The sequence below is a fragment of the Rhinatrema bivittatum genome, chromosome 3 (assembly GCF_901001135.1).
Source record: "Rhinatrema bivittatum chromosome 3, aRhiBiv1.1, whole genome shotgun sequence".
NCBI classification, from domain to species: Eukaryota; Metazoa; Chordata; class Amphibia; order Gymnophiona; family Rhinatrematidae; genus Rhinatrema; species Rhinatrema bivittatum.
Window position 1 is genome coordinate 331513069 of NC_042617.1, and position 26414 is coordinate 331539482.

At 46.4% G+C, this 26414-nt stretch overlaps 1 protein-coding gene across 6 annotated transcripts in view; it reads left to right on the forward strand.

Moving 5' to 3' along the window:
• BVES (blood vessel epicardial substance) overlaps positions 1-26414 on the forward strand; it is a 146096-nt gene that overhangs the window by 75839 nt on the left and 43843 nt on the right. For 5 of the 6 annotated variants that reach the window (XM_029595346.1, XM_029595344.1, XM_029595345.1 and 2 more), the window contains exon 4: positions 2855-3456. In XM_029595346.1, the coding sequence (XP_029451206.1) occupies positions 2855-3148 (294 nt within the window). In that variant the 3' untranslated portion in view covers positions 3149-3456. Of the gene's footprint in view, positions 1-2854; positions 3457-8434; positions 8444-26414 lie in introns of those variants that run through there. The other variant, XM_029595348.1, reaches the window with a different exon arrangement.

Consider the following 26414-nt stretch of genomic DNA (forward strand, 5'->3'; position numbering starts at 1 on the left):
GAAACAGCATTATAATTCCCATCTCTTCCTTAGAGATCCCCTGTATTTATCCTATGCTTTCCTGAATTCAGGTTGTGTTTTGTCTCCACCACCTCCACTGGGAGGCTGTTCCACGCATCCACCACCCTATGAGACTGTTAATCAAGCCACCCAGTGTCACCCCAGATGGGACTTGAACCCAAAATCCCTGGCTTAGGAGGCCCCTGCCTTAAACCATTAGGCCACTGGGGGCAGATCCTGATAGGATTGTAAGTTCTACCGAGCAAGGACCGTGTCTCATGCTTTTGTTGTTCAGCACTGCATATGTCTAATTCTGCTATAGAAGTGTTAAGGATAATCCTCAGTGATTCTGTTCTTACAGCTTTTGTGGTTTGAGAGCCCACAAGTGGCTTCCAAGCCTTAGTTGGACTTCTCTGCACTAGGGGCTGATGCAATATCATGCACGCAAAAGATCGCGCGTCCAACCCGGATGCACGTTTTAACGCGTGCACATCGCCTCCCTTGGGCGCTCAATGCAATACACAAATGAGCTGGCGCGCTAAAAGCAGCGCACAATGGATAAACTGCACATCCCTAGTGCGTCCATGGCATCGAGCACCCAGGAGAAGTGGCAAGGGAAATGGACACAGTTTTCCAGCGTCCGTTTTCCTAACCCGTGCACAGCCACGTAAACTGAGCTTCCCTTTTCCTAACCTGACTGGTGCCAAGGTTGTTTTATTTTTTTCCATGTTGCAGCTTTCTCTGGTTCCTCCTGCTTAGTATCCCAATGATATTAAGTAGAAGGAACCACAGAAAATCTGTATTTTTATTTTTTTTTCTGAGCATGGCTTGGGGGGTGCCTCAAAACTTAACACCAGTTCTGGGCTGGCGTTAGTTTTTGAGGGTTAAAATGTGCACATTGGGCACAGATATTTTTTTTTTCCGTCAGGGTTACTAGCTAAATAGCCTCCTCAACATGGCATTTGCATGCGATGAGCACTATTAGATATGCACCGGTATTGTCGCATGTTGTTGACGCGCTAATCCCAATGTTGCATTGGGCGTCGGTCTAGTGCGTCCAACTGCGCGTTTAGTGGCGTGCTGAGCTCAGAGCTCAATATTGCATTGGCCCTATGTGTGATTTTTTTTTTTTTTTGAAAGAAGAAAAAAATGGCATCCACTAAGAGAGAGCCGTTTCCCTTTCTGGGTGGCTTTTACTCTGAATGAAACGTAGGCGTGCAACAAGTAAAAGTGGGAAGCCCTTCTGTCCTGCCTGCCTGTTTTCTCTGCAGGTTGCAGTGCCATAGACTCTGCTCTGCTTCCACCTTTACCCCCCCTCTCTTCCCCATAGCTTAAGGATGATCCGTGCTTAGCCCAGGTTTTCGTGAATTATTTTGCCTTCCTTAGGCTGTTCTGTGCCTCCACCGCCCCTTTCCCTTGAGAAATAGTTTCCTTGTTTTAACCCCGCCCCGAGTGGGTTTAACAAGGGCGAGCAGGAAAGGGCGAAGATCAAAAGGGCTTCCATAAAAGAGCGCCACGCCACAAAGGCGCGGCTTAATAAAAGCGATTGATGAACGGCGATGGGAATAAAGGCCCGTGCTATTAAAGGCGGTGATGAATAAGGGCGCCTCATCATCGTTAGGGAGGTTCGCCATTCTTCATCTTCCTTTCCTGCTGTGCTCGCCCTTTTCGGAGGATACGGCCGCTCCATGCTCTCTCCCTCTCCGCCTTCTTCCCGGGCTCCTCTGCTCTCCCGGCAGTGTCTGCGCACGCACGTAGTGTTTAAGTTTTTTTTGTTTTCTCTCAGGTTGGATCGGGGGGTGGGGGGCGGTGTCCAAGGTGGAGGAAGGCCTTGGCGGTGGGGAGAGGGAGGCTGCAGTGTGATCGGGTGGGGGGGGGAGAGGGTCACAGGGGTAGTTGATCTCTTGGATGTGGTGGGAGATTCTGGTGGGGAGTGGGTGGCTAATGTGATCAGGGGAGGGAAGAGGATCACTTGATCGGTGGATGCTGAAGCCCGGGGGATTCCCGGCGGCTCAGCCTTTCTGAAGCTGTATCTGTCCTACCTGCAGCACTTGCAGCAGCAGCTTGTCCCGCCCAGCTCCTCCCTGAAGAACGGGGCCCTGAGCCTCTTGCAGCCGCCAGACAGCAGCCCTGCGCCCGGCCGCCCTCTCCTCCTCCTCCACGGCAGGGGCCCTGTGGGGGCTCACTCCCCCCCTGCCCTGCCTGCGCCCCCTCAGGAAAGAGCCGGCTGGTGCCAGGTACCTGGAGAAGGGACAGACCCACCCGAGGTGCTGCTCCTGAGGAGGAGGAGAGGGCAGCCGGGCGCGGGAGCGGCGGTATCCTCCGATAAGGGCGAGCCCAGCAGGAAAGGGCGAAGATGAAGAATGGCGAACCTCCTAAAGGCAATGAGGCGCCCATATTAATCCCCGCCTTTATTAGCACGGGCCTTTAATCTCACCGTTCTTTATCATCACTTTTATTAAGCCGCGCCTTTGTTCGCGGCGCTCTTTTATTGAAGCCCTTTTGATTTTCGCCCTTCCCTGCCCGCCCTTACCGGAGGATAACCCCCCCCCCCCCCCCCAAGTGTGTACTCCCTTGGTGTAGCGTCCAACCCACTGGGTCTGCTGCTTACTTTCATGGAGGGGTAGGGGGAATACTTGCTGCCTCTACGCTTATGCGTTGAGATATTTAGGATGACTTGTGATATTCCCCCAGGGAGTAATACAGCATGTTTTAGGTACGAGAGGAAGTCTGAAAAATGTCAGAAGAGGAAAAAGCTGTGCTATCCCACTTCTCTATAATATAGACATTGTATTTTTTAGCTAAACGGCATGGAGTCAAAGCTTGATGCCCTCTTGTGTGTGCTACAACGCAGGTCACGCTGACGGCGGAGACGGACTGTCGCTACATCGCGTGGCGAAGAAAGAAACTCTACCTGCTTTTCGCCCAGCACCGGTTCATCGCCCGCCTCTTCTCCATTTTGATAAGGAGTGACATTGCGGAGAAGCTCTATGCCTTGAATGACAAGGTGCACGCGGGCAGAGGACTCCGCTTCGACATCAGGTTGCCCAACTTCTACCGGGCAGCAGGGCCTAGCTCGGCCCAGACTCTGCCCACGGAGGAGGAGCACCTAGCCAACAGCTCCTCGAGTCAAAGTGTAGAACAGTGACTGCAGCTGGTGGCTTCGGTGCCTGAGCCTTCCTCAATCCCAGAATTCAGTGGATAGAAAGTGCCATTGCTAGCCTCATAGGAAACTGCAGCCTTTGAACTCTTCACTGCCTTTATACAGCCAGCTTGGGGGGGGGGGGGGGGGAACGGGACAGGGCCCTCGTAGCTTGATTTAACTGCAACAGGATTTATTTGCAATAATTTTTCTTCTGTGAGGTTTTATTTTTTGTCACAAGTCTTGATGGGGGGAAAATGAATAAATAGTTGCAATTGCAGCTTTATTTAAAAGGTGGCATCCAACATGCTGAAAAAACGATTCATTTATTTTCTTGGTGGTGTTAATCCTATTTATTTAAGATGTACGTGTTTGTCCTGATTCATGAAGTCTAGGAGAGTGCATCCTAGGTTGCCTGTGTTCTGTTCATACTTAGCTTCTTGTGAAATTAAGGCTCCACACTGTTCACAGCCTCTCTTGCTGAGTTACAGAGGGCGAGCACGACCGGGGGAAGTGGGAATTTGAAAATCTCTCCCAGAGAAATCTTATTATCCTGGTGTTAAATATTGCCACCACCTTGCTGCTGCTTTTTTTTTTTCTTTTCTTAGCCTTTAGATATCTTTATTCAACTTTTTTTTTTTTTCTTCAAATGAAAGCGTGAAGGTGTACTGGGGCCACTGCGTGTTGCGCTGCATTGACTGAGGTTTGGTGACTAAGTGGAATAGGTAGGTAGAAAAATGTAAGCAGATACAGCGGAGCGTGCATGCAGATTTCCTGAGGCTCGATGAAAAATACAATGCCAGACATATACAAGAAACTACATTGGCAACACTCCTTAATGCAAAGTATTTCTTTGCCTTTTTAAAGAGTTTTTTTCAGTGGTGGTGTAGGCTGGAACAACGCTGTGAAGGATGGTCAAGACATTTTGCCTTTTTTATTGAGCATTGCTGCACACCAAAGAGCTCAATTTTCAGAGTTTACATGCCTGACTAACTGTGAGAGGTAGGCTCTTAATTTGGCCCTTTTGTAAATGTACTAAGGCTATATGGTGAAATTTTTGAGGCTCCCAGTTTCAGTAGCATCTCAAATTTAGGGGCCACACTGATTTGTAATTAAAAAAAAAAAAAAAAATTACTTAACTTAGGGGCCTATTTATCCCATCCTGTGTCTATAGGAAATATGCTTGGTAAATGACCTCCTTAGAGTCCTAAATATGCAAAAGAATAGCAGGTCTAAATTTTAGGTGAATTTTTAGGAAAAAAAAAAATCTTAGGCCCCCTATGTACAGCTGAAATTAGGAACTCAACTTAGGTGCCTAAATTCTAAGTGTTCAGCTTCTTTTCAATATCTGACTTACCCTATCTGCAAAAAAAATACCCAGATGCTTATCACACGTTTGTTTTTGTTTTCCTTTGTGCTGTATTTTTCATCAAGTCCTAAGAATCTACAGCAGCGCCATTCTGTTTATTCCAATCCGCTTCAGTTGCTTTCTGGCTACAGTCTTGGTGCTGTTTTTCTGTTCTCTGTGTTTGGTTACAGCCATGCTGCAGCAGCGCAGAGATGCAGGGTCTGTGCCGACTTCCTTCGCAGCTGCTCGACAGGAGCCAGACGACCATGATCCTGCCCCCCTCCACTTTGCACCCTCTCTTCCACAGATGTCTGCAGTTTTTGGATTCGTGTATGGAGGGTGGGGAGATTTATTTATTTATTTTCCCCCCCCCCAGACCTGATTACGTCCCTGCAGAATTGAGAATTGTCAGATGAGAACAAAGCAGAAAAATAATCTAGGAATGTGTACGAGTGTCTGCTAAATAGTTGGCTGCTTGTGTAAGAACAATTTTGGCTTTATTTTTTCCCCACCAACGAAAAATATGTTCACAGCAAATAGCTGAAGCCTGCTTTAATTAAACCACAGGCTTGGTAGGGAGCAGAAATGAATTTGCTGCTTCATCTCTGATGTTTGCAGTTAGTCAGGCATGTAAACTCTGAAAATCGAGCTCTTCGGTGTTCAGCAATGCTCAATAAAAAGGCAAAATGTACGTATATGTATATGTATATATATGTATATATGTGTGTATATGTGTGTATATGTGTGTATATGTGTGTATATGTGTGTATATGTGTGTATATGTGTGTGTGTGTGTGTATATATATATATATCTTCATTCGTATATAAAATATATATTTTTTTCAGTGTAATCTAATGCTTATTCTCCCAAGGAAAGCAAAGCCCCAGTCTAATCAGGTATCAGACACATGACGCTAAGTGACTGCAGCTTATGGATATCCTAATGTCAGGTGCTGTGATTTTTTTCTTTTAAATGAGAGCTCCTTGGTCCAGACGGAGATGAATGCCAGAAAGCGGCTTTGCTTACTGTATGCGGGCCCCAGTCAGCTGAGAAACTCCCGAGGGCTCCCTCTGACAGGAGAAGCCCTTCCTGGAACTTTGCAGCTTAAAAGCCACGGCGCTGCGCACTCTCCATGCATTGATTTCTAGACACGGTAGTCCTTAAAGGCAAACAGCATGACTAAGTTTCCCTGTTCCCCCCTTTTTTATTTTACGTTCTGTTTTCTAGAGAATTCATTTGGGCATAATTCACTTTCATTGTTTTGAAAGCTCTGCCTGCTTTTGCCGTACCTGCCGCCATGACTCTGGGGTGTTGTGTGTGTGTGTGTGAGACCCCCTCGCCCTCCACACGCACACACAACACCCCATGTCTGCTTCACCCTGGTGCATGCAAAGTATGCTTAGCTGTAGAGTAGTGTCATAGAAAAATTTGAGAGGGTGGAGCTGTGCTTAAAGATGCAGATTCTCTTATTTTTTTTCTTTTAATTATTCCATAATTGGGAGGTTGTTGCATGTTACTTTTTTTGTTTGTTTTTTTTAATCAGCTCCACAGAAGAATAAAGGAGAACCTGCTCTAGTACACAAGCTTTTCCAGTGCAACCTGTGGGGTCGTGTGTACCAGAGCAGGTTCCAGTTTTTCTTCTGTTGCATGTATTAAAGGCTCCGTCTTTCTAGTTCAAAATTTCAGAACATGGAAATAAAATGAATGGCATAAGCTCAAGGAACAAAATGAAAACAGATTTGAGGAAGCGAGCCAGTACTGTGGCCTTGGTGTTTTATTTAATTCATAGTTGGAAGTTAAAAAAAAAAAAAAAAAAAAATTAGTAGAAATGGATATTTTCAAAGTCTTGTCATTAGAAAATTGCTGGTACACAGGTGGAACTTTTTAGGTGCTGGACCAAAAAAAAGGCATCACTCTGCTGATAAATACTTCATTTAACTTTTCTAAGTGCTGAGGTCGCTTTAAAGGAAGGACCTGTTATCCCCATGACTTCATTCCTTTTATGCGAGTCGCTACCACGATACTGAACTTCCATTCGCCTCCCAGACAGGATCCCCGTGCACATTCCCTATATAATGATAGCTATTTCCCTTTGTTGCCCTGGGTGCATAAGTTGGGATGCTTCCCGTTGCTCTCTGCACATGGTTCAGATGTCTCTTTGGTGTTAGTAAAAGCTGTAGTTTTGCCACACAAAAACCCAAAGGGTTTAAGAAAAAAGTGGCATGCTGTTTAATGAGCGAGTTCGGTCCAGCTGCCAGTTACAGCAGCGGTTCTGGGGTGCAGTACAGTGCATGCAGGTTCCTTTGTCACATGTTTAGGTTGAGCCAAGGATTCCCTCCCTAGACCCTGACAGCAAAAGGGTAGTGAGCATGCAGCCAGATATCCTTTCCCCCTGCTGCAGGAGTGAATGAGCAGAGAGCTGAGAGGACCCAGCTGCAGAGAAAGAAATGCAGGACACATGTTTTTGCAAAATAAAAAAAAACCTGGCACAATATTTTGTATATTTCCCCTTGTAAATTCATTTTAGAAACCTAGGTGGAGCTACAAACTAAAGAGTAGCAAATCACCTGGACCGGATGGTATGCATCCTAGGGTTCTGAAGGAACTCAAAAATGAAATTTCTGATCTATTAGTTAAAATTTGTAATCTATCATTAAAATCATCCATTGTACCTGAAGAGTGGAGGGTGGCCAATGTAACCCCAATATTTAAAAAAGGCTCCAGGGGCGATCCAGGTAACTATAGACCAGTGAGACTGACTTCAGTGCTGGGAAAAATAGTGGAAACTAGTCTCGAGATCAAAATCATAGAGCATATAGAAAGACATGATTTAATAGGACACAGTCAACATGGATTTACCCAAGGGGGAAGTCTTGCCTAACAAATCTGCTTCATTTTTTTGAAGGGGTTAATAAACATGTGGATAAAGGTGAACCGGTAGATGTAGTGTATTTGGATTTTCAGAAGGCGTTTGACAAAGTCCCTCATGAGAGGCTTCTATGAAAACTAAAAAGTCATGGGATAGGAGGCGGTCCTTTCGTGGATTACAAACTGGTTAAAAGACAGGAAACAGAGTAGGATTAAATGGTCAATTTTCTCAGTGGAAAAGGATAAACAGTGGAGTGCCTCAGGGATCTGTACTTGGACTGGTGCTTTTCAATATATATATAAATGATCTGGAAAGGAATATGACGAGTGAGGTTATCAAATTTGCTGATGATACAAAATTATTCAGAGTAGTTAAATCACAAGTGGATTGTGATACATTACAGGAGGACCTTGCAAGACTGAAAGATTGGGCATCCAAATGGCAGATGAAATTTAATGTGGACAAGTGCAAGGTGTTGCATATAGGGAAAAATAACCCTTGCTGTAGTTACACGATGTTAGGTTCCATATTAGGAGCTACCACCCAGGAAAAAGATCTAGGCATCATAGTGGATAATTTAAAATCGTCGGCTCAGTGTGCTGCAGCACTCAAAAAAAGCAAATAGAATGTTAAGAATTATTAGGAAGGGAATGGTTAATAGAACGGAAAATGTCATAATGCCTCTGTATCCTTCCATGGTGAGACCGCATCTTGAATACTGTGTACAATTCTGGTCGCCGCATCTCAAAAAAGATATAGTTGTGATGGAGAAGGTACAGAGAAGGGCAACCAAAATGATAAAGGGGATGGAACAGCTCCCCTATGAGGAAAGGCTGAAGAGGTTAGGGCCGTTCAGCTTGGAGAAGAGACGGCTGAGGGGGGATATGATAGAGGTCTTTAAGATCATGAGAGGTCTTGAACTAGTAGATGTCTCGGTTATTTACACTTTCGAATAATAGAAGGACTAGGGGGCATTCCATGAAGTTAGCAAGTAGCACATTTAAGACTAAGAAAATTCTTTTTCACTCAACGCACAATAAAGCTCTGGAATTTGTTGCCAGAGGATGTGGTTAGTGCAGCTGGGTTCACAAAAGGTTTGGATAAGTTCTTGGAGAAGAAGTCCATTAACTTCTATTAATCAAGTTGACTTAAGGAATAACCACTGCTATTAATTGCATCAGTAGCATGGGATGATCTTGGTGTTTGGATAATTGCCAGGTTCTTGTGGCCTGGTTTGGCCTCTGTTGGAAATGGGATACTGGGCTTGATGGACCCTTGGTCTGACCCAGCATGGCAATTTCTTATGTTCTTACTTCTGGGATGTATGGCCAAATAGTATATTTCTGCATGAAATCCTCAGGTGGGGAAAGACAAAGGTGATACTACTTCTGCCCAATTCTAACTGGCTAAACCAGAGGCACAAGGCTAAGGTCATGGCCCACTGTCAATAATGAAGGGAATTTCCAAATTTTAGTTTAAGCACTATACGACATCCTCCTTCCAAGATCATGTCACAGGGTGTTCAGACATATTTTTTTTTTAATTGATTATAGCAAGTGCTGCAAACTAACCATCCAATGGTATTTGCACAAACTTGTTTATTTAGCTTAATTAAATGATACAGAATAGTAGGAGCAGCAGTAGAAAAATTAAATTTTGCCATTGGATTCTTTAAAGTGTGTCAGATAAGGATTCTACTACCCACCTGCTCAATCTGCTTAATCTTAGTCCTAGTGCAATGCTGTAGATCCCAGTTGAGGTCTGACATTCCCCTCACCTCTTATGTAGGGCCTCCTCTGTGCTTACTGCAGGCTTTCTTGAATTCCGGTTCTGTCTTTGCTTCTACCCCTTCTGCTGGAAGATTGTTCCATAGGTCCACCACCTTATAGGATTGACACAAGGATTATCGAGAGAGATGAGTTTTTTGGGGGTTTTTTCAGACCACATTGTGCTTCCTTTCATTAGATGTGCCAAACAAACCGGAAACCAATCCAATATTGCAAGTAGCGACCAAAAGAAGACTGGTAAACACCAAGGATACTTTATTAGCACAAATCATCATAAAAAGCCCAACTTAGGCCGAATTTCGCTCTATTCTGAGCTGCTTCAGGGGCTATGGTGATACTGCTGTATGCAAGGTGGTCTACTTGTTGCAATCATATACATTGGAACACTGCTTGATGTACTGTAGTGCATTTCCAGTTGTCAAGCATTTGTCATGGTGGTATCATCTCCTGGCACTTACAATACACTACATGGATGTTAAGATTGCTGTGAATATGGGATCCGTATGAAATGCTGCAAATAGGCAACCACCGGCATTATTTTCAAAACTTGCTCAAACAGCTCAACGTTAATCATCAAGCGATGTTCCAATGTATATGATTGCAACAAGTAGACCACCTTGCATACAGCAGTATCACCATAGCCCCTGAAGCAGCTCAGAATAGAGCAAAACTCGGCCTGAGTCGGGCTTTTTATGACTATTTGTGCTAATAAAGTATCCTTAATGTTTACCGGTCTTCTTCTTTTGGTTGCTACTTTCATTAGACATGGCCAGCATCTTCATGGTAAGTCAACACAAGGCTTGGCCTGATTGTGCTATAACAATATATTGAAATAAGTTAGTTTAGTATCACAAATGACCTGAATTTTTTTTTTTTTAACAATATATAGTCAATGTGAATGTCATGGTGGTGCAAAGTGGCTTTTCCATGGAGGTCTGCTCTAAAAAAGAAAAAAAATTGGCAATGAAAGCTACTTTAAGTGTAGATTTTTATGACTATTATCTATCAACTAACATGTTCTTGTAGGGATGTTCTCCTTATAAGGCACTATAAATTGTTGAACAAGCAAGGGAAACAGGAGGAGGGATCTAGTGAAGCTTGAGAGAGGGTCTAGAGTAGTGTTTCTCAACTATTGGCTCATGGATCAGCAGTGGCCCCTGGCAATATTTTTGCGGGTCTGTGCAGTGACAGTGATGGTGGGAGGAAAGCAGATCTACGCTGCAGAGCCCTGTAAAGCTGCACAGATACTGGCTCCCATCTGAGTGCCTGCAGCCATAAATAAGATATTCCCTACTGCCCTAAATCACTGGCTCACAATGCCCTACTAGTGGCTTCACTTCAGGCCCCACCGCACTGAGCACAGCTGCTGCTTCAGGGTGTGGTGACAGACTGCCAACATTTGCCAGCTCTACGCTACCAATGGCATTGAATTGTTCATTGGATCAGCAGACTAAACTTGTACATTGGGCTCATTTGAGGCCTGGACTGCCCCACTCTGGCTCTGTTAAAAAAAAAAAAAAAAAAAAAAAAAGACGCCACTGGGTTGCTGGCTTTGCAGCCAGGAAGGCTACTGCAAGCACCAGGCCGAAGGGGGCATCAACCCCCTCCCCCCTCCCCCCCACCACCACCACCACCACCATCAATATTCCTGTGGTGCCACTATTGGCCAGAATGAGGAGACCTATTTTTCCCTCTGCTGCTTTGGGTGCAAGAAAAACAGCTCCTTTGTCATAATTCTTGAAACATTTGGGAGGGATGGAGTTGAGACGGGGAGATTCCAAGGGCAAGTATGTACACTGGCCCCCCCCCCCCCCCCCCCACCACACACACACACACTTTACCACATAGGCTGCCCCATGCTCTTCAGTCATAGACCACTCCCCTTACCTCCATGCTTCAGGAGTCTCCCTCCAACTCTACGAGCCCGCCAGTCCACGGCAGTTTAAGAGATCGGCTAACTGGTTCCTGGCAGGGGTAGGCAACTCCAATCTTCGAATGCCACAAACCGGTCTGAATTTCAGGATATCCACCACAAATTTACATGCACTGCCTCCATTGCGTGCAAATCTATCTCATGCATGCTCATGGTGGATATCCTGAAAACCAAATCTGTTTATGGCACACCAGGGCTGGAATTGCATACCCCTGCCTAAAGTCTGGGTATATTTTAATGCTAAATAATGGAGAGTTGTGCATTTACGCTGCAAAAACCCAAGGGAGAGGTACAGTATAGAGATAAGGTTGAAGAACCTGAATATGTATACGGTGGAGGAGCAGGGGTGATATGATACAGGCCTTCAGATACTTGAAAGGTTTTAATGATCCATGGTCATCAACAAACCTTTTCCATTGGAAACAATTTAGCAGAACTAGGGGTCACGATTTGAAACTCCAGGGAGGAAGACTTAGAACCAATGACAGGAAATATTTCTTTATGGAAAGGGTGGTGGATGCCTGGAATGCCCTTCTGGAGGAAGTGGTGAAGACTAAAACTGTGAAGGATTTCAAAGGGGCATGGGATAAACTGTGGATCCCTAAAGGTTAGAGGATGGGAATAAATAAATTAAAAAAAAACTTATCAGGCACGGAGCGGCGGTTGCTGCCCTTGGCAGAGACTGGGTGGCCTGCAAGGAGCAGCAGTTACTACCTTGGGAAGCTTGCTGGGCAGACTAGATGGACTATTTTGGTCTTTTTCTGCCGTCGTTACTATAAAATTCTGCACACAAAACAAGAGCAATATCCGAGGGTGATCGTATCTGATGATCTTAAGGAGGCCAAACAGGAGAATAAAGCGACAGTAAAAGCCAGAAAGATGCTTCTCTGTATAGGGAGACAAATAGCAGAAAACATGCCCACCTCCAAAATGCTGACAAATTTGCTCATGTGCAGTACCCTGCCTTACCTCTATTTGCTGCTGTTCATTGCCCCAGTGCACCTTCCTACCACCACAACTGGGTAAATGCTGGCAGTCTTGCTAGTGCCACCACCGCTCACAGATTGCTCCAGGAATGGGGCTGAGGCTCCCAATGCAGAGCTGCATGCTGTCCCTGCTGGGCTGAGTCACTCTGACATTAGTGCCAGCCGTTGCCGCCTCCATGGTGCAGCAGCGAGGGGCCAGCCTTCGCCTGGTGAAGGTCGGGTTTGGATATGCAAACAGCAGAGCCACCTGCGTGCTCAACGTTGGAAGCCAAGTCAGGAGAAAGCAGGTCCAGGGAGGGTGAGGGGGGGTGTAGGGTCTAAAATAAGCAGCGAGGTGAAAGCAGAAGGACAGAATTTGGATGGGGTAATTCTGAGGACAGCCTGCAGCAGAATGCAAGAAAGCATAGGCCAAGCACTGAGACTCTGGAAAGAGAAGAAGGGATGATAAAGCTGAGCTCAAGAAAAAGATTTTTACCCTCTTTCTTCCAGGCCCTATTCATGCAAAACAAAGAAGAAAAATAATTCTGATCGGTTTGGAACATGAAAGGAAATGGCAGTAGTTTGCTTTTTCACAGGACAAGCAGGATGGTAGTCCTCACATATGGGTGACATCATCAGGATGGAGCCAAATCACGGAACACTTTTGTCAAAGTTTCTAGAACTTTGACTGGCACCTACTGGGCATGCCCAGCATGGCACCAACCCTGCATACAGCAGGGGTCCCCCTTCAGTCTCATGTATAGCAAAAAGTATGTGTGAAAAATAAAACAAATCACAAGCAAACCCAACTCCACAGGGTGGCGAGCAGGTTTCATGAGGACTGATATCCTGCTGTCCTGTGAGAACACCTGTTACAGGTAAGCAACTCTGCTTTCTCACAGGACAAGCAGGATGGTAGTCCTCACATATGGGTGAGTAGCGAGCTGAGGATGCCTGAGCAATGCACTAAGTGCACCCAAAGACGTGCAACAGGCACAACAACAGGGGTGAATTTGGGTAGGAGGGCATCCTGAAAACGCTGAACGGGTCGTTGGTAGGATGTTGGGTAGTTAAGCTGAGAATAAGTTGCGTAGAACAGACTGGCCAAAAACGGAATTTTGCCGGTCAGCCTTATCCAAGCAATAAAGGGCTGCGAAGGTATGGAGAGAGCTCCAGGTCGCAGCCTTACAAATATCAACAAGTGGCACCGACCGAAGGTGAGCCACAGAGGTTGCCACGGCCCTAACAGAGTGTGCTTTCACACGGTCTTGTAGCGGAATGCCTGCTTGCTGGTAGCAAAAGGAGATACAGTCCGCCAACCAGGAGGAAAGGGTCTGTTTTCCCACTGGATTTCCCAATTTGATGTTATCGAAAGAAACAAATTATAACTCCGCGGGGTAGCGGGTGGACTTTCTGTGGGCTGACGTGCGCTCTAGATAAAAGGCTAGGGCACGTTTGCAGTCTAGGGAATGTAGAGCCTTTTCTCCTAGGTTTGAATGGGGCCTTGGGAAGAAAGTAGGTAAGATGATGGATTCATCAAGACGAAATTCCCACACTCCCTGTCATGTAGAATTTTAGTGTAAGATGGGTAGGCAGACTAATGCCTGTAACTCACTAACTACGAGCAGATGTCATAGCAAGAAGAAAAATTACTTTCCAGGTGAGATAGTGGAGCTCACAGGAGTGGAGAGGCTCAAACGGAGGTTTCATGAGCCACCCTAAGACCACATTAAGGTCCCAAGCGGGAGCCGGAGGGCACAATGGAGGTTTCAGGTGGAGAAAACCTCTCATGAAGTATGTGACTAAGGGCTGTGTTGAAATAGAGATCTCCTATTCCATTGTGAAAGGTGGCTACCGCACTGACGTGCACTCTTATAAAGGAAGTTTTCAGACCTGATTCTGACAAATGCCAGAGTTAGTCCAGAAACTTTTGCAGTGGAACAAGTGAAGGGGTCTATGGACATAGACATGCACCAGACCGTACTGAATCGCGGGTTCGCCTTACGCGTCCAAATTGTGCGTACAAAGTGGGTTAGAAACAGGGTAACCGCGGCCGTGCTTTACTGTATCGGCCTGAAAGAGAGGTTATTCCCTGGAATTGCAATCTTTTTTTTTCCTTAATGGAAATCTCAGCAAACTGGCTTGGCTTTAGCTCGGGCAGGGCCGTAGTGAAACCTGTGAGCTGTCCTCAGTCGCTGCGCATTCTGAAAGACAATTTATGTCTGCAGGCAGGGTTATTACCTACAAATAATCCTGTTTATCATCGGAACATGAAAGTGTGGTTGACATTTAAGATTAACCTTCCTTTTTTTTTTTTTAACTTCAGATATGATAAGGATGGGCTGGCAGAGTGACATAAAATTGTTCAACAGAAGACATATGTTCATAGATTTGAAACAAAAGATCATCGGTGTGCTCAAAAGCAATATACATGGCTGGCCATCTGTTGGGAGTATTGTCACCTGGAAAATCATTTAAATGCCTCCTGCCTTTCAACAATTAGTATAGATTGGATAGTTTGTAAAACACATGGTTCTTACACCATCCAGGGGCACATACATGTCATGAACGCAGTGTGTGGTTATTCTGAAATAATCGGATCCATTGGAGGCTGTGAGCTCCTTCGCGAGAATGCAGTCAGAATTACCGCTGGAAGAACCCAGAGAAAAACTTGGGCCTATGCAGGAGTGGGGGCTAGTTCCGTGTTTTTTTTTTGTTTTTTTAAATTAATGCTTATAACTGTGATCATTTCCCCCCCCCCCGAAAGCCAGACTTGTTTGCACTGCTCGGTCATCTCTAGGTTTACTGTTGACAATAATTATACAAAAGTAAACCATCTCAGACTTTTTTCTGTGTGCTGGGTTCAGCATGCAAACACTGGACTTTTACCTTGGGGGGGCTGCAACCCCAGGAGTTCAGCCAATGTAAAAAACCAGACCCTCCCTGACCTGGTCAGAGATTAAACTACCTGAGGAGGCTCACCTGTCGACAGGACGACCTCAACAGCTTGCCCAATGTACTCTGAGTACTGCAGTACAAGGCACTTAATAGCAAGTTCATTTGAGCTATTACTAAGCAAAAGGATGACAGAACAGAGATTAAATAAGTCAAATAATACAGAAGCCTTGATTGCAAATGGCAATTATAGAGTACCTAGCAAAATATATATAGATAGATAGATAGATAGATACAGAGTTTATGTGCCTAATCTCTGAAAACAAGGGCTCAAGAGAGCAGTCTGTCCTGCCATTTCTGGAAGTCTGAGGGCTGTGAGTTTTTTTTTTCTCTTACAGCTTTGTTCAGGTTTATAGTGCTTGTGTGGAATCTTAACAATGACAACTGAGTTGCTTTGATATCCTGTGTGGGTGTTGTCTACAGCGCCCAGGATCTCCCAGATTCTTAGCTGATAGTTCTCAGGGTTTTAGCACTTTCCTCTAAAGCAATAATCAGCATATAGAAGGGAGAGTGCCCTTTTCTGAGGCCTTCAGGTTGCTGTACACATTTATCAAAGAAGCCTTACATCAGTGGGGTAAGGGTGGTGACCTTTCTATTATCCCTGCAAACAGTAATAAGGAGATCTTATCATTTTAAGGTCTGCGTTCAGTACTGCTGAGGCCCACAGGTGTCATTAACCCTATATTTATTTAAAATATGTATATTCCACCCTTATTGAGTATAGTATGCTAGCCTGAGTTGATACAGGCTCAGATCAATTCTATAAATGGTCAAATTCTGCCAAGACTGTCATTGACTCTGCATCTTACCCTTTTCTACGGTGTGGATAACTTTCCAAAGTAAGTTGCATGTTAGGAAATGCCAGTACTGGGGAGAACAGAGTAGATTTTGCTGCATAGCTAAGGGGGATAAATGGGTTACAGGTACATACAAGTGACCTCAGTAACCAAGTGCTGACAGGGAGGGTTCTGCTTCAGCAGAGTGACTGAGATTTCTTATATGATATATTATGCATCTGCAGAATATGCATTAAAGAATTTCAGTGCACACCCTATCTGAGTGCAGGGATGTATGCCTTCAGCATCTGGGAAGAACATCAAATCCTTTAAAGGATAACTGCTGCCAAACATGCAAGTTGACACACACACACACAGATTGAGATGGCAATGAAGGGGTAGGTATCCACACCTGTGCCTTGTTTGATTTACAATTAGTGTTTGTTTATAAATAGTCAATGAGTTTCTTAGCTCTTGAGAAATCCTTGTGCACTGACTGGTGGTTACTGAAGCATGGGGAAAACAAAACTGTCAAAAGATCTGCGAGCAAAAGTAGTTCAACTTTATAAATCAGGAAAAGGATATAAAGTATTCAAAGATTTGAAAATACCAATCGGTATTGTTCAAATTCTGATCAAGAAGTGGAAAATTATGGGTTCTGTTGATATGAAGGTAGACCAAGAAAGATTTCAGACACGATTGCCAGGGAAACTTGTCGCAATGCAAAGAAAAACCCACAATCACTAAAAAGGGGCGGCATCAAGACTGGAACAGGAGTCAGGACGACACCGGGGCGGACGCCTCGAAGACAGCGTGGACGGCGAAAAGGTAAGGAGCCTTTTCGCTTCCAATTTCGCACCCAATAGCACTGCCTTTTACGATGGCACAGGCCCGCCCCCCGCTTCACCCCCCCTGTACCGCACGATTCATGACGCCGTGGTATCTTAGAAAATCTAGGCCTAAATCTGTACTATGTTAAACATAATTAAAATGCATGCATGTTTTGGTCTTTCGTATCTGATGTACTTTTTCTGTATCATATATTATTTGTTTTAATTGTAATTATTGTCTCCTTTTTGATAAGTAGTGCCATTGATGTCTAGTAATAAACATATAAGCTAATTTAATAAAAATATATTCTATTTTATTGCTTTTATTTTTTAAAATATTTATTGTTTAAATAGAATCTTTAAGTGGATTATACGGTTGTTTTGAAATTCATGATTGTTAATTGTTCTATTTAATTTTTTGTAGCTCCTGATGCAGCCTTTTTCCAGGCGAAACTCGACAGAGTAGGGCCACTTGAGATTTCAATGTTTTCTACTGTATAATCTTTGTCTCCACAATAAAATACTCTGATAACTAAGTCTACCGGTCTCGTTTGCTCGATCAGCTTCCTGGCTCTAACAGACCTTCTGCTGTTTTGTTTCTCATGACCTGCCTCCATTGTATGCAGATCTATCTCATATATATTCATTGTGGATATCCCGAAAACCTGACTGGCTGGGTGTGTCCTGAGGACAGGGTTGAGAACCATTGCTCTGGAATGAGGGGGTCATTGGATGAGGGAGAAAGGGAGTAGACTCAGGAGTAAGCTTAAGCAGTGATCCCCAACCCTGTCCTGATAACATGCACATTTTCTCTCATGCATATTAATTGTGGATATCCTGAAAAACCCAACTGGCTGGTGGGCCCCCGGGACAGGGTTGGGGACCACTGATCGAAAGAAAGATTTCTATATAGAAAGGGTGGTGGATGCATGGAACAGCTTCCCTCTGGAAGTAGAGACCAGGCTAATATCTGAGTTCAAAAAAAAGTATGGGCCAAGTACAGGGGCTCTCTGAATGAATGGTAGAGACTGTACAGCTGAGCCGTTGGTCATATGGTCATTTTCTGGTCACAGGCAGACTAAATAGATCATATGCTCATTTTCTGCTGTCACATTTCTCTGTTTCTAAAGAGAAAGCAAGAAGCTGTGCTGGGCAGAGGGTGGGTGAAGAGTGAGCTGCTGGACAGATGATGAGTGGGAGAGGAAAGGATGCTGCTGGGTAAGTGAGGAGAAAGCATAGATGATCCTGGGCAGGAGCAGGGGAAAGAGAGGGGGAATGCTGGGCAGAGGATGTCAGAGATGCTGTGGAACAAGAATAGGAGAGGGAAATGTGCAGGAGCAGAAAGAGAGGGGGGTACTGGAGCTGCACCGAGGGTGGATAAGAGAGAGGGATGCTGCTAGGCAGGGGTGGGGTGGGGGTGTTACGACTGTCGTTGCCCGTCTCCACTCCGCCCTCCTTACCTCTCTGGCAACTCCTCCCACGGTTGCCGGCATCCCCAGTCCGGCTTGGGCGCTGCCTCCCGCCATGCTGTCCAGCTGCCTTAGGGCGCTGGACAGCATGCGGCCCTGCTTCAAATACTTTCTTTGGCGCAAACCTCAGGGGCATCCCCCTGTGATGACGTCACGCATCCAGGATACAAAAGGCCTACACTACTGCTAGCTAATCGAGTTAGCAACAGGTATTCATACTGGTGAACTCCTTACAGATGGGATTCGCTCTCCGTACCTAGCTACTCTGCCTCTCCATTATTGGACTTTACTCTATTTGGGGTACCCGTTCAGCGGGGGCCTCTCTCTTCTCTTTCAGGTCGCTGTCTGGAACCGGTACTTGCTCCTCGAGGGCCCATGTTCCCAGACTCGCTGCCTGGACTTCACTTCTGCCTGGAAGATACCGCTGCCTACACCATCTGTGAGTTACTATCTACTTCTCTCAGAGCTGTTCCCTGGGCCCAGGTACTCGCTCCTCGAGGGCCTGCCTTTACTTCAGCTCCTGTGTTCCCTACCGAGAGAAACCGCTGTGTGAGTACTCAACCAACGAGGCTCTATTCTAGAACCCTGCATATACTTCATTGTACTCACTATCTCAGTTTCTCTTCACTACAGCACAGCCATTGTGGGATCACTGTTCCAGAGCCCTGAGGGACTACAAGCCCAGCCAGGCTTCATCTCTGCTCACTACTGCCACCTCTGGTGGCTCCTCAATAATGTTAATAAAATATCTATCTGTATTGTGTGTCCTAAGCTGAGCCTGACCTGTGGCCCCTCACGTGACTTCCCCCCCCCCCCCCCCGTGGGTGTGGTCAGCAGCCACAGTCTCCAAACAATAACAGGGAGGGAGGGAGAGAGAGAGAGAGGGAGGATTGGGGGAATGGGAGGAGGATTGCTGGATCGAGAGTGAGTGGGAGTAAGGTGAATGAGAAATAAGGATGCGGCTGGATGGAGGGGAGGGAGGGAGAGCATGTTGGGCAGAGAGTGGGGAAGAGGTGCCTGCATGGAAGAATCTCCCAGTAGAGGGGATGGGGCAGAAACACTATTGAAATGCAACAACGCCTTGGACAAGCACGAGAGATGCTTGGGGGGGGGAGCAAACTTCAAGGTGGATATCACGTAGGAGGGGTGAGCAGCTTTTCATCTGCCATCTTATTCTATGCTTCTCCGGAACATTTGCTACGGCAGATGTTGCGCTCCAATCATCCACTAAAAATATTTGGAAGAAACCGGAGCTTCATTTCACAGCATTTACTCGCCCTTGCATTCACAACACTGGAGCGCAGGGGCCTGTGATATCCTGCATTTATCTGTGCATCCGACAAAAACCTACAGGTTGAACGCATGAAAAATTCTGCAGGCCATGCTATCACCCACGTTTCATATTACTAAGAACCTTTAGGGATTTCAGCACCATCACTTGAAAGCAGGAGTGAGCAGAATTCTAACTAAAATGAAAATTAAACTCATGGGTTTAAAAACAGAACTGATAACTTTTTTTTCCCCTTTCCTCTCTGTGCAAGGGGCAGGGAAGTTGCATTTGTTGTTTTGGAGGCAGAGAGAAACAGCAATCGGTTGTGATGCGACCGACCGACCGACCTGTCAGGCTGGGAGTGACTTTGGAAATCCTGCTTTTGATGATTTTACAAGCATGAAAAAACGGCACCGGTAGAGCTGGATCCTTGTGTGGGGGGGAGCACAGTCCTCTTTGTCCTTCCCTTCTGCCCGATACTCAGCCTTGGTTGGTAGAATTGTGCTTTGCTTCTGGGAATTGAGAATTCGGCAATTGTGCAAAAGAAAAAAAAAATCAAGACAGCACGGCAGTAAGCATGCATTTCCCCCTCTCGCTTCATCATATCAAAACCATTAACCCAGTGAGCAGCCCGTGAATTGTATACGTACGCTGCTTTATAGGAGCTCATGAAAACGTAAGACAATTCTGCTGTTGGCCCGATAAAAGGCAGCACGACCTGTACAGTCTTCTCCCGCACTGATATGGCTGCTGGAACTCCGCACTGTATTTATTACTTATGCTTTTAGGGGAAAGTGCTCTGGTTTCCCTTCGCACTGAATCAAGTGGCTGTAACCCCCTGGGCCGAAATCCTCTTTGGGAGTCCAAGGGAGCACAGATAATCCTGGGTCTTAAACCACCTTCACTCCCCCCTACGGTCCGCTAGCCCACAGTTTTCCGGGAGGCCCCTGTGAGACGGTGGGAGTGAGAACACTCTCCTAGGCTCGGGTGTTGTACTTTCACAATCTCTATGTTATGACGGGCAACTAGCGTGAGCTGCCTCACTTACCCCCCCCCCCCCCCCCCCCCCCCGCTGCTGCAACGTGCTGCCCCCAATGCGGGAGGACACCGCCATGACCCCCAGCTTCCTTAGGTGCGCGCGTGCCCAACGGCTGATCTGTAAAGGGCCCGCGACGGGAAAGTCCCCACGGCAGCTCCTGATGGTATCACGCAGCCTCCACATATAAGGGCTCCTCAGACTGCTAGCCTTCGCCCCAGCAGCAATGGGGCTCCTGCATGCCCTGCAGTGCTTATTGCCAGCGTCCCTGTTCCTTGTTCCATCTTCCAGCCTTGCCTCACCTTCCAGCCTTGCCTTGTCTTCCAGTCCAGCCTGTCTTCCTTGTTCCCATCCTCGGTGTTTCCTGTGCGTCCACGTCTCCCTCTGCTTGCTGCTCTGGACCTGACCTCTTCCCTGGCACTGACTACGAGTGCCTGCTGCCTGGATCTTGACCTCTAGCCTGCATCTCGACCTCTCGTTTGGACCTGACCATGAGTGCCTGCCGCCTGACCTCTAGCCATGACCTCTCTCCCACGGCCCCGCATAAGTCCTGCTCTCCACACAGGCCCAAGGGGGAGGCGGCTGGTATAGGTGAAGCTCCAGGCTGGCCCATTATCAAGTCTGTTCGCCTGCTGCTGGTATAGGCCTTGGAGATTTGCCCTCGAGGCTGGGTCAAGTACGCTGCAGAACTAAGAGCTCACACATCCCATACCCATTAGACTCTGTTGCAAGTAATAACAAAATATCATGCTGGCCTCAAGAATATGGTTCCAATATAACTTTACTGATAGGTGGATTTAAGGTTGGAAATAGTTCTGTTTACAAGTCCAGTCTTCATACAGTCCAAAACACAAACATTACTGGGTTAAATCTGTGATTCTGCAGTCTCTTACTCAATGTTCATTCGCAGCTGCTATTGTTTGGGATAGTTGTGGGTGGATCTTTGGACTGGTGGCAGATGACCATGCCCCCTAGGGATGATCCCGAGAGGGACCACCGGTCAGGCTCAGAGTTTGGAGACAGACACACACTAGTTCTTTTATTAAACAGTATATTGAACCACCAGAGGTGGCAGTAGTGAGCTGGAAGCGCCCGGCTGGGCTGTAGTCCCTCAGATACTGGAACAGTGATCCTGGATAACTGAGCTGTAGAGAAAGATGGTAACTCACTGGTGTTGTAGGCAGCGATGACTTCTTGGCAGAAGTAGTATTCAGAAGCAGGTCTGAGAACATGGGCCCTCGAGGAGCGAGTACCGGTTCCAGACTGCGACCTGAAAGGCAAAAGAGAAACGAGGCCCCCGAGGAGCGGGTACCCCTGGTAAGTCCGAGGAGGCAGAGTAGCTAGGAGCGTAAGAAAACCTTTCCTTTCCATTCCTTTCCCTTCCTTTCCTTGCTAACTCGATTAGTTAGCGAATTCAGAGACCTTAAATATCCAGTGCAGATGACGTCATCTCAGGGGGACTCCCCTGAGGTTCGTGCCACTGCTGGTACTTGAGTCGGGGCCGCACCGCTCGCGCACCCTTAGGCTTCTGGGAAACATGGCAGAGTGCAGCGTCTTGCCGGTCCGGGGACGCCGGAGGAGGGTGGCAAGATGACGCCGCAGCAGCCAAACATCCAACAAGCAAAGAGGGAGTGACCAAAGAGGTAAGGTGGGTGGGGTGGAGACGTCGGGCAGCGACTGTCGCAACAGCAGCCAGATCTCCTCCCATCCTAGGAGCAGTTTAGAAGGTTCCTCATTGGGGTGGGTACTCCAATGAGGTGATGGATCAATTTCAATTACCCATTTATAGCTCCTCTGATTAGATGTCTTGGTATTCAGGTCTCATGCTCCTCTGGTTTCTTTTTCAGTCCTTGAGGCACCTGTGGGGTAACTCATCTAACTCCTTCTCCTGACTATTTGGGAGATATTTGTAGTGGGTCTCCGCTGGTGGGGTGCATCTCTTCTCCTTTACATCTCAAGTCTTCTCTCTTTCTTCCCGGATAACTGGTTGATTGCCCTGTTCTCTGCCAAAACCCTGGATGGGTGAACTGACTCTGGCAGGTAGAGAACTCAGAAAATCCATGAAAGAAGGAAGCTTAGAAAATAATATTTCTTAACAAGAGGGGAGAAGAACACCTTATCCAGTCTTTCTGCATCCAGACCTTTAGACATGTTGGGGGCCAATATTAAAATATATCTGGCTAACTTACACACTGAGTATGCCCAAATAAATATTAAAGTTAGCCAGATAAGCTTATCTGGCTAACTTTAGACCTGCTATGGGCCACACCTAACTTACCAAGTTAACTTAACCAGATAAGGCTCAATATCGCTACTTATCCGGCTAAGTTAACCAGATGGGTAGCACCACCCAGTTTCACTCACTGCCTGCCCACTGACTATACGGCTATTTAGACAGCAAAGTCCCTTATTCTGCCGGATATTCAGCAACAGCTGGATAAATCTGATTTATCCGGCTAAGTAGTGTTTGGATATCTACCCCAAGGTAAGGGTTCTTCTTTCCCCAAAATGAAAGGAAAAAAATTCAAGAGCAGAAGCAAACACAACCTGCTTCCTGAAAAGCTCAAGATACAAATCCACACCCTAAGATGGTGTTTCTAGTTTTTATAGACTCAGAAAATTGCCAATACAGCAGCCCACATGGGGGACCGGTTACACCTAAGAGCATGCCTGACCTCTACCTGTACTGATGATCTAATCCTCTTAGTAGAGACCCAGCAGGGCTCTACACAGGGTATGTCTGCCTCTTTAGGACTGGGAGGCACACAGGATCTTCACTGACACTGGGAACCTGAATCTAGGGCTTCATTGGGATCCCTGTGAAGGTGTGGCCTGGTAGAAAGGCCATACGGCCAGAGAAGGAGAGAGAAACGTACCTTATCTGAGGGTGCCGCAACAGTCATTTCCCGTGTTTCTATAAGACAGAGACCCCCCTGTAGGAGCTGTGGATTTTATGGTTGAAAGTTGGAGTGTTCACCTTTCTTTCTCCCTAAAAACTCCTAGGCCCCAGTCAGTGGGACAAGGATTTTTTTTTTTTTAGATGTAAGAGACGTCCAATTGTTTTGCCTCTGAGGTTGGAGAAGGTTTTAACCCCACTTGGGATTTCATTTGAAAGGAAGATTTCCGCCCTTCCTTTTTCTTTTTGTTTGAATATTCGTTTTATGTTCCCATCGTGTCCCCATAGCCCAGGAGGGCCAGTGCCTATTTGGCAGAATTTTGGAGGAGGCGAGATGCTTATCCAGTGTCCTTCGTGAACTGGCGGCGTCATGAGTTAAAGGTGCCTCGGGCTCTCGTCTATCTGCCGTTCCCCAGGACCTGTGCCCATCCGGTGCATCAGAGTAAGGAAGGGAGAAGACAAGTGAATATCCAAGAAAAGGATTCAAGGTAACTGACCTGGGAGTCTAAACTGGGAAGACATCCCTCCCATGTCCAGTAACCCAGGGCGGCTTTATGATTCTAACTCAAAATAAGGAAGGGAGCCTGATGCTTGAGTTAAAGGATCAAAGAAGCAGCAATTCCAACATTTACCAATGCGACCTGTTTGAGGATATCATTTGGAAGCTATTTGCACAAACTGCCATATGTCGTGCTTACTCCAGATCAGCAGTACAGTTGTGCTGGATCACCGGCTTTGCCTCCACTTTGGTTACTGGCACCTGTTAGAAATACTGAAAATTCATGCACCACTGAGCCCCGGGTATTGTATGTGCGGCCCATGGCCTCGTCCATAGGACCTCGGTCTGGGGGCTACAGGTACAAAGGGGAGAGTTAACACCCTGCGACCTGGCCTCACTGGGGACACAGCGATGTCACGGGCCTTGCCAAGGTGGGAGTAAAGGAAGAAAAAGCCGGCATCTGGGTGGCTTTGAGATGTCATTGGAAATGCACTCAGTTTTTCCCGTGAGGTTTAAGGCATTTAAGGGCAGGGACCAAAATAGCAGCCACAGAAAGGATTATGAATGATGCAGAAAGGGGAATTTTCACACAAAATCAGCATTGAAAAAATATGCAATTTTCTTCTCTTTGTTCCATGCTGTTTGCAGACTCTAATTAAAGTTTTGCTGACTCTAGCTCCGTCCTTCTCCCTAACCAGCTACGTGTTTAAGTAGCACAAATGCTTGAGGTGTATAAATATTTGCCCTGTGTCGTGAGTACTGGTTATGCACGGTCCTACGGATGGCACGCGCCGTGAACATGAATGATCGGCACAGGTGGACACAAGCATGAGTCCTTTAATCAAGACAGAGCGGAGGGGGCATAGGTGCAGGGATTCATATATAAGGCAGGACAGAGCTCTCCAGTCCCATTTCAAGTTTCTGCTTCCTCTGGGGTAATTTTCTGATATAGAAAATTAAACAGGCAGTGGACATACAAGGGCAGACATTCAGAATAAAAAAACCAAGCCAAAGGTTTGGAAATACATGGACAATATGTCAAACTTAATAAATTGCTCAAAATATTAGCTCTAAGCATTAATTCATATTGTACAATAAATATATATTTTTAGGCTCATGCATGTGTCCATCTGTCCCGATCCTTCATGTTCACGGAGCGCGCCATACGTAGGACCGTGCATAACCAGTACTCACGACACAGGGCAAATATTTATATACCTCAAGCATTTGTGCTACTTAAACACGCAGCTGGTTAGGGACAAAGACGGAGCCAGAGTCAGCAAAACTTTAATTGGAATCCAAGGACTAAGTGCAATATCTCAAAATTTATCTTTAAAATATCTATTTTATTTAAAGAGAGAGCTATTGAGTTAGACATAAATATCCCTTCATCTTGCACTCTATTTCTAACCGAATATATTTATACATAATTATTGCATTTCTATCAGAAGCTTAATACTGCAAGACGTTTTGTGATATATTGTCCCCGCAGTTGATTGCATTTGGTAAAAAAGAATGAGCAGTTTCATTAAGACTTCTTGCAGAACTCGAGAAAGGTCCTACTCCTCGTAGCATCCATACGGGTTCAGGAGTGAGCAACATAGAAGTCCCTCATTTTCCATCATTTGATGAAGGAGAGGCTCGGTTGAGCAGGGCATGAGAGCAAGAAGTAATAGCTGTGGTCAGCTCTTTCGTCTTGTCGGACTCCCCTTTGGCTTGCATATTTTCTCTAGTTCACACGATGCAAGTGGGGCTGAAGAAACGGAAGACCGGAGGAGTTGCAGGAGTAGTCATGCCACCAAACCCGCTTGGAAGATGGTAACACCAGTGCCCCGCCGCTCCTGATGCCGTCACAGACGGTGGTGTTACAGGGCTGTACTGTTACTGTTGCCCTAAAATGAAGGCCCGCCTCCCCCGCAGAGCAGTACCAGAAAGGTCTTCGCAGGCCTCCTGCCCTGTCACAGTTTAACCCAGGGCCTGGGCCTTCCAGGCTGGGCCTCCCTGAATCCCTTCAGCCCCCATTCCCGCCACAAAAGTAATCCAGCCCACGGGCCAATTTCAAACACGTGGCCATACAGCAAAATAGCCCCGAACACACCAGAGGCAGGCACCAGCGTGACATCACTCCAGCGCCAGCCTCCAGGTGAATGGTGCCATTAGGGATAAGTGAGGGCTGGGGGTGGGAGCTCCCTAGCCCTGGTAGATTTTAAGTGCAAGGGAGGGGGGGTCCAGGAAGGCCCTAGCTAGGCCTGGAATCAGGGCTGGATTAGTTTTGTGACAGAAGGGGCCCAAGGAGGTCCTGGGCTGTCCAGGCCCTGGGTTAAATTTTGGCAGGGTGGGAGGATGCTTGAGGGCTGTGGGAGGCCCATTATATATATATATTTCTTTTTTTTGGGGGGGGGGGGGATTTAATGTTTTGCTTTTGTTTTGGTTCGGCAAGGAAACTGAACTGAAAAAAAACCCACCTCTCCACCCCTGCTATACAAAATGAACCGAAGTAAAACTTTCGGGGCTGTAGAGCTCTATTCTTGGGACAGGGAGCCACAAACCGCAGCTCCCTCTGGAACCCGGCCAATGTGGACCCTAAGTCGGCCAGAAGCTGTCATTACCAATTGATGGCGGAGACTCCCTTCCCTCC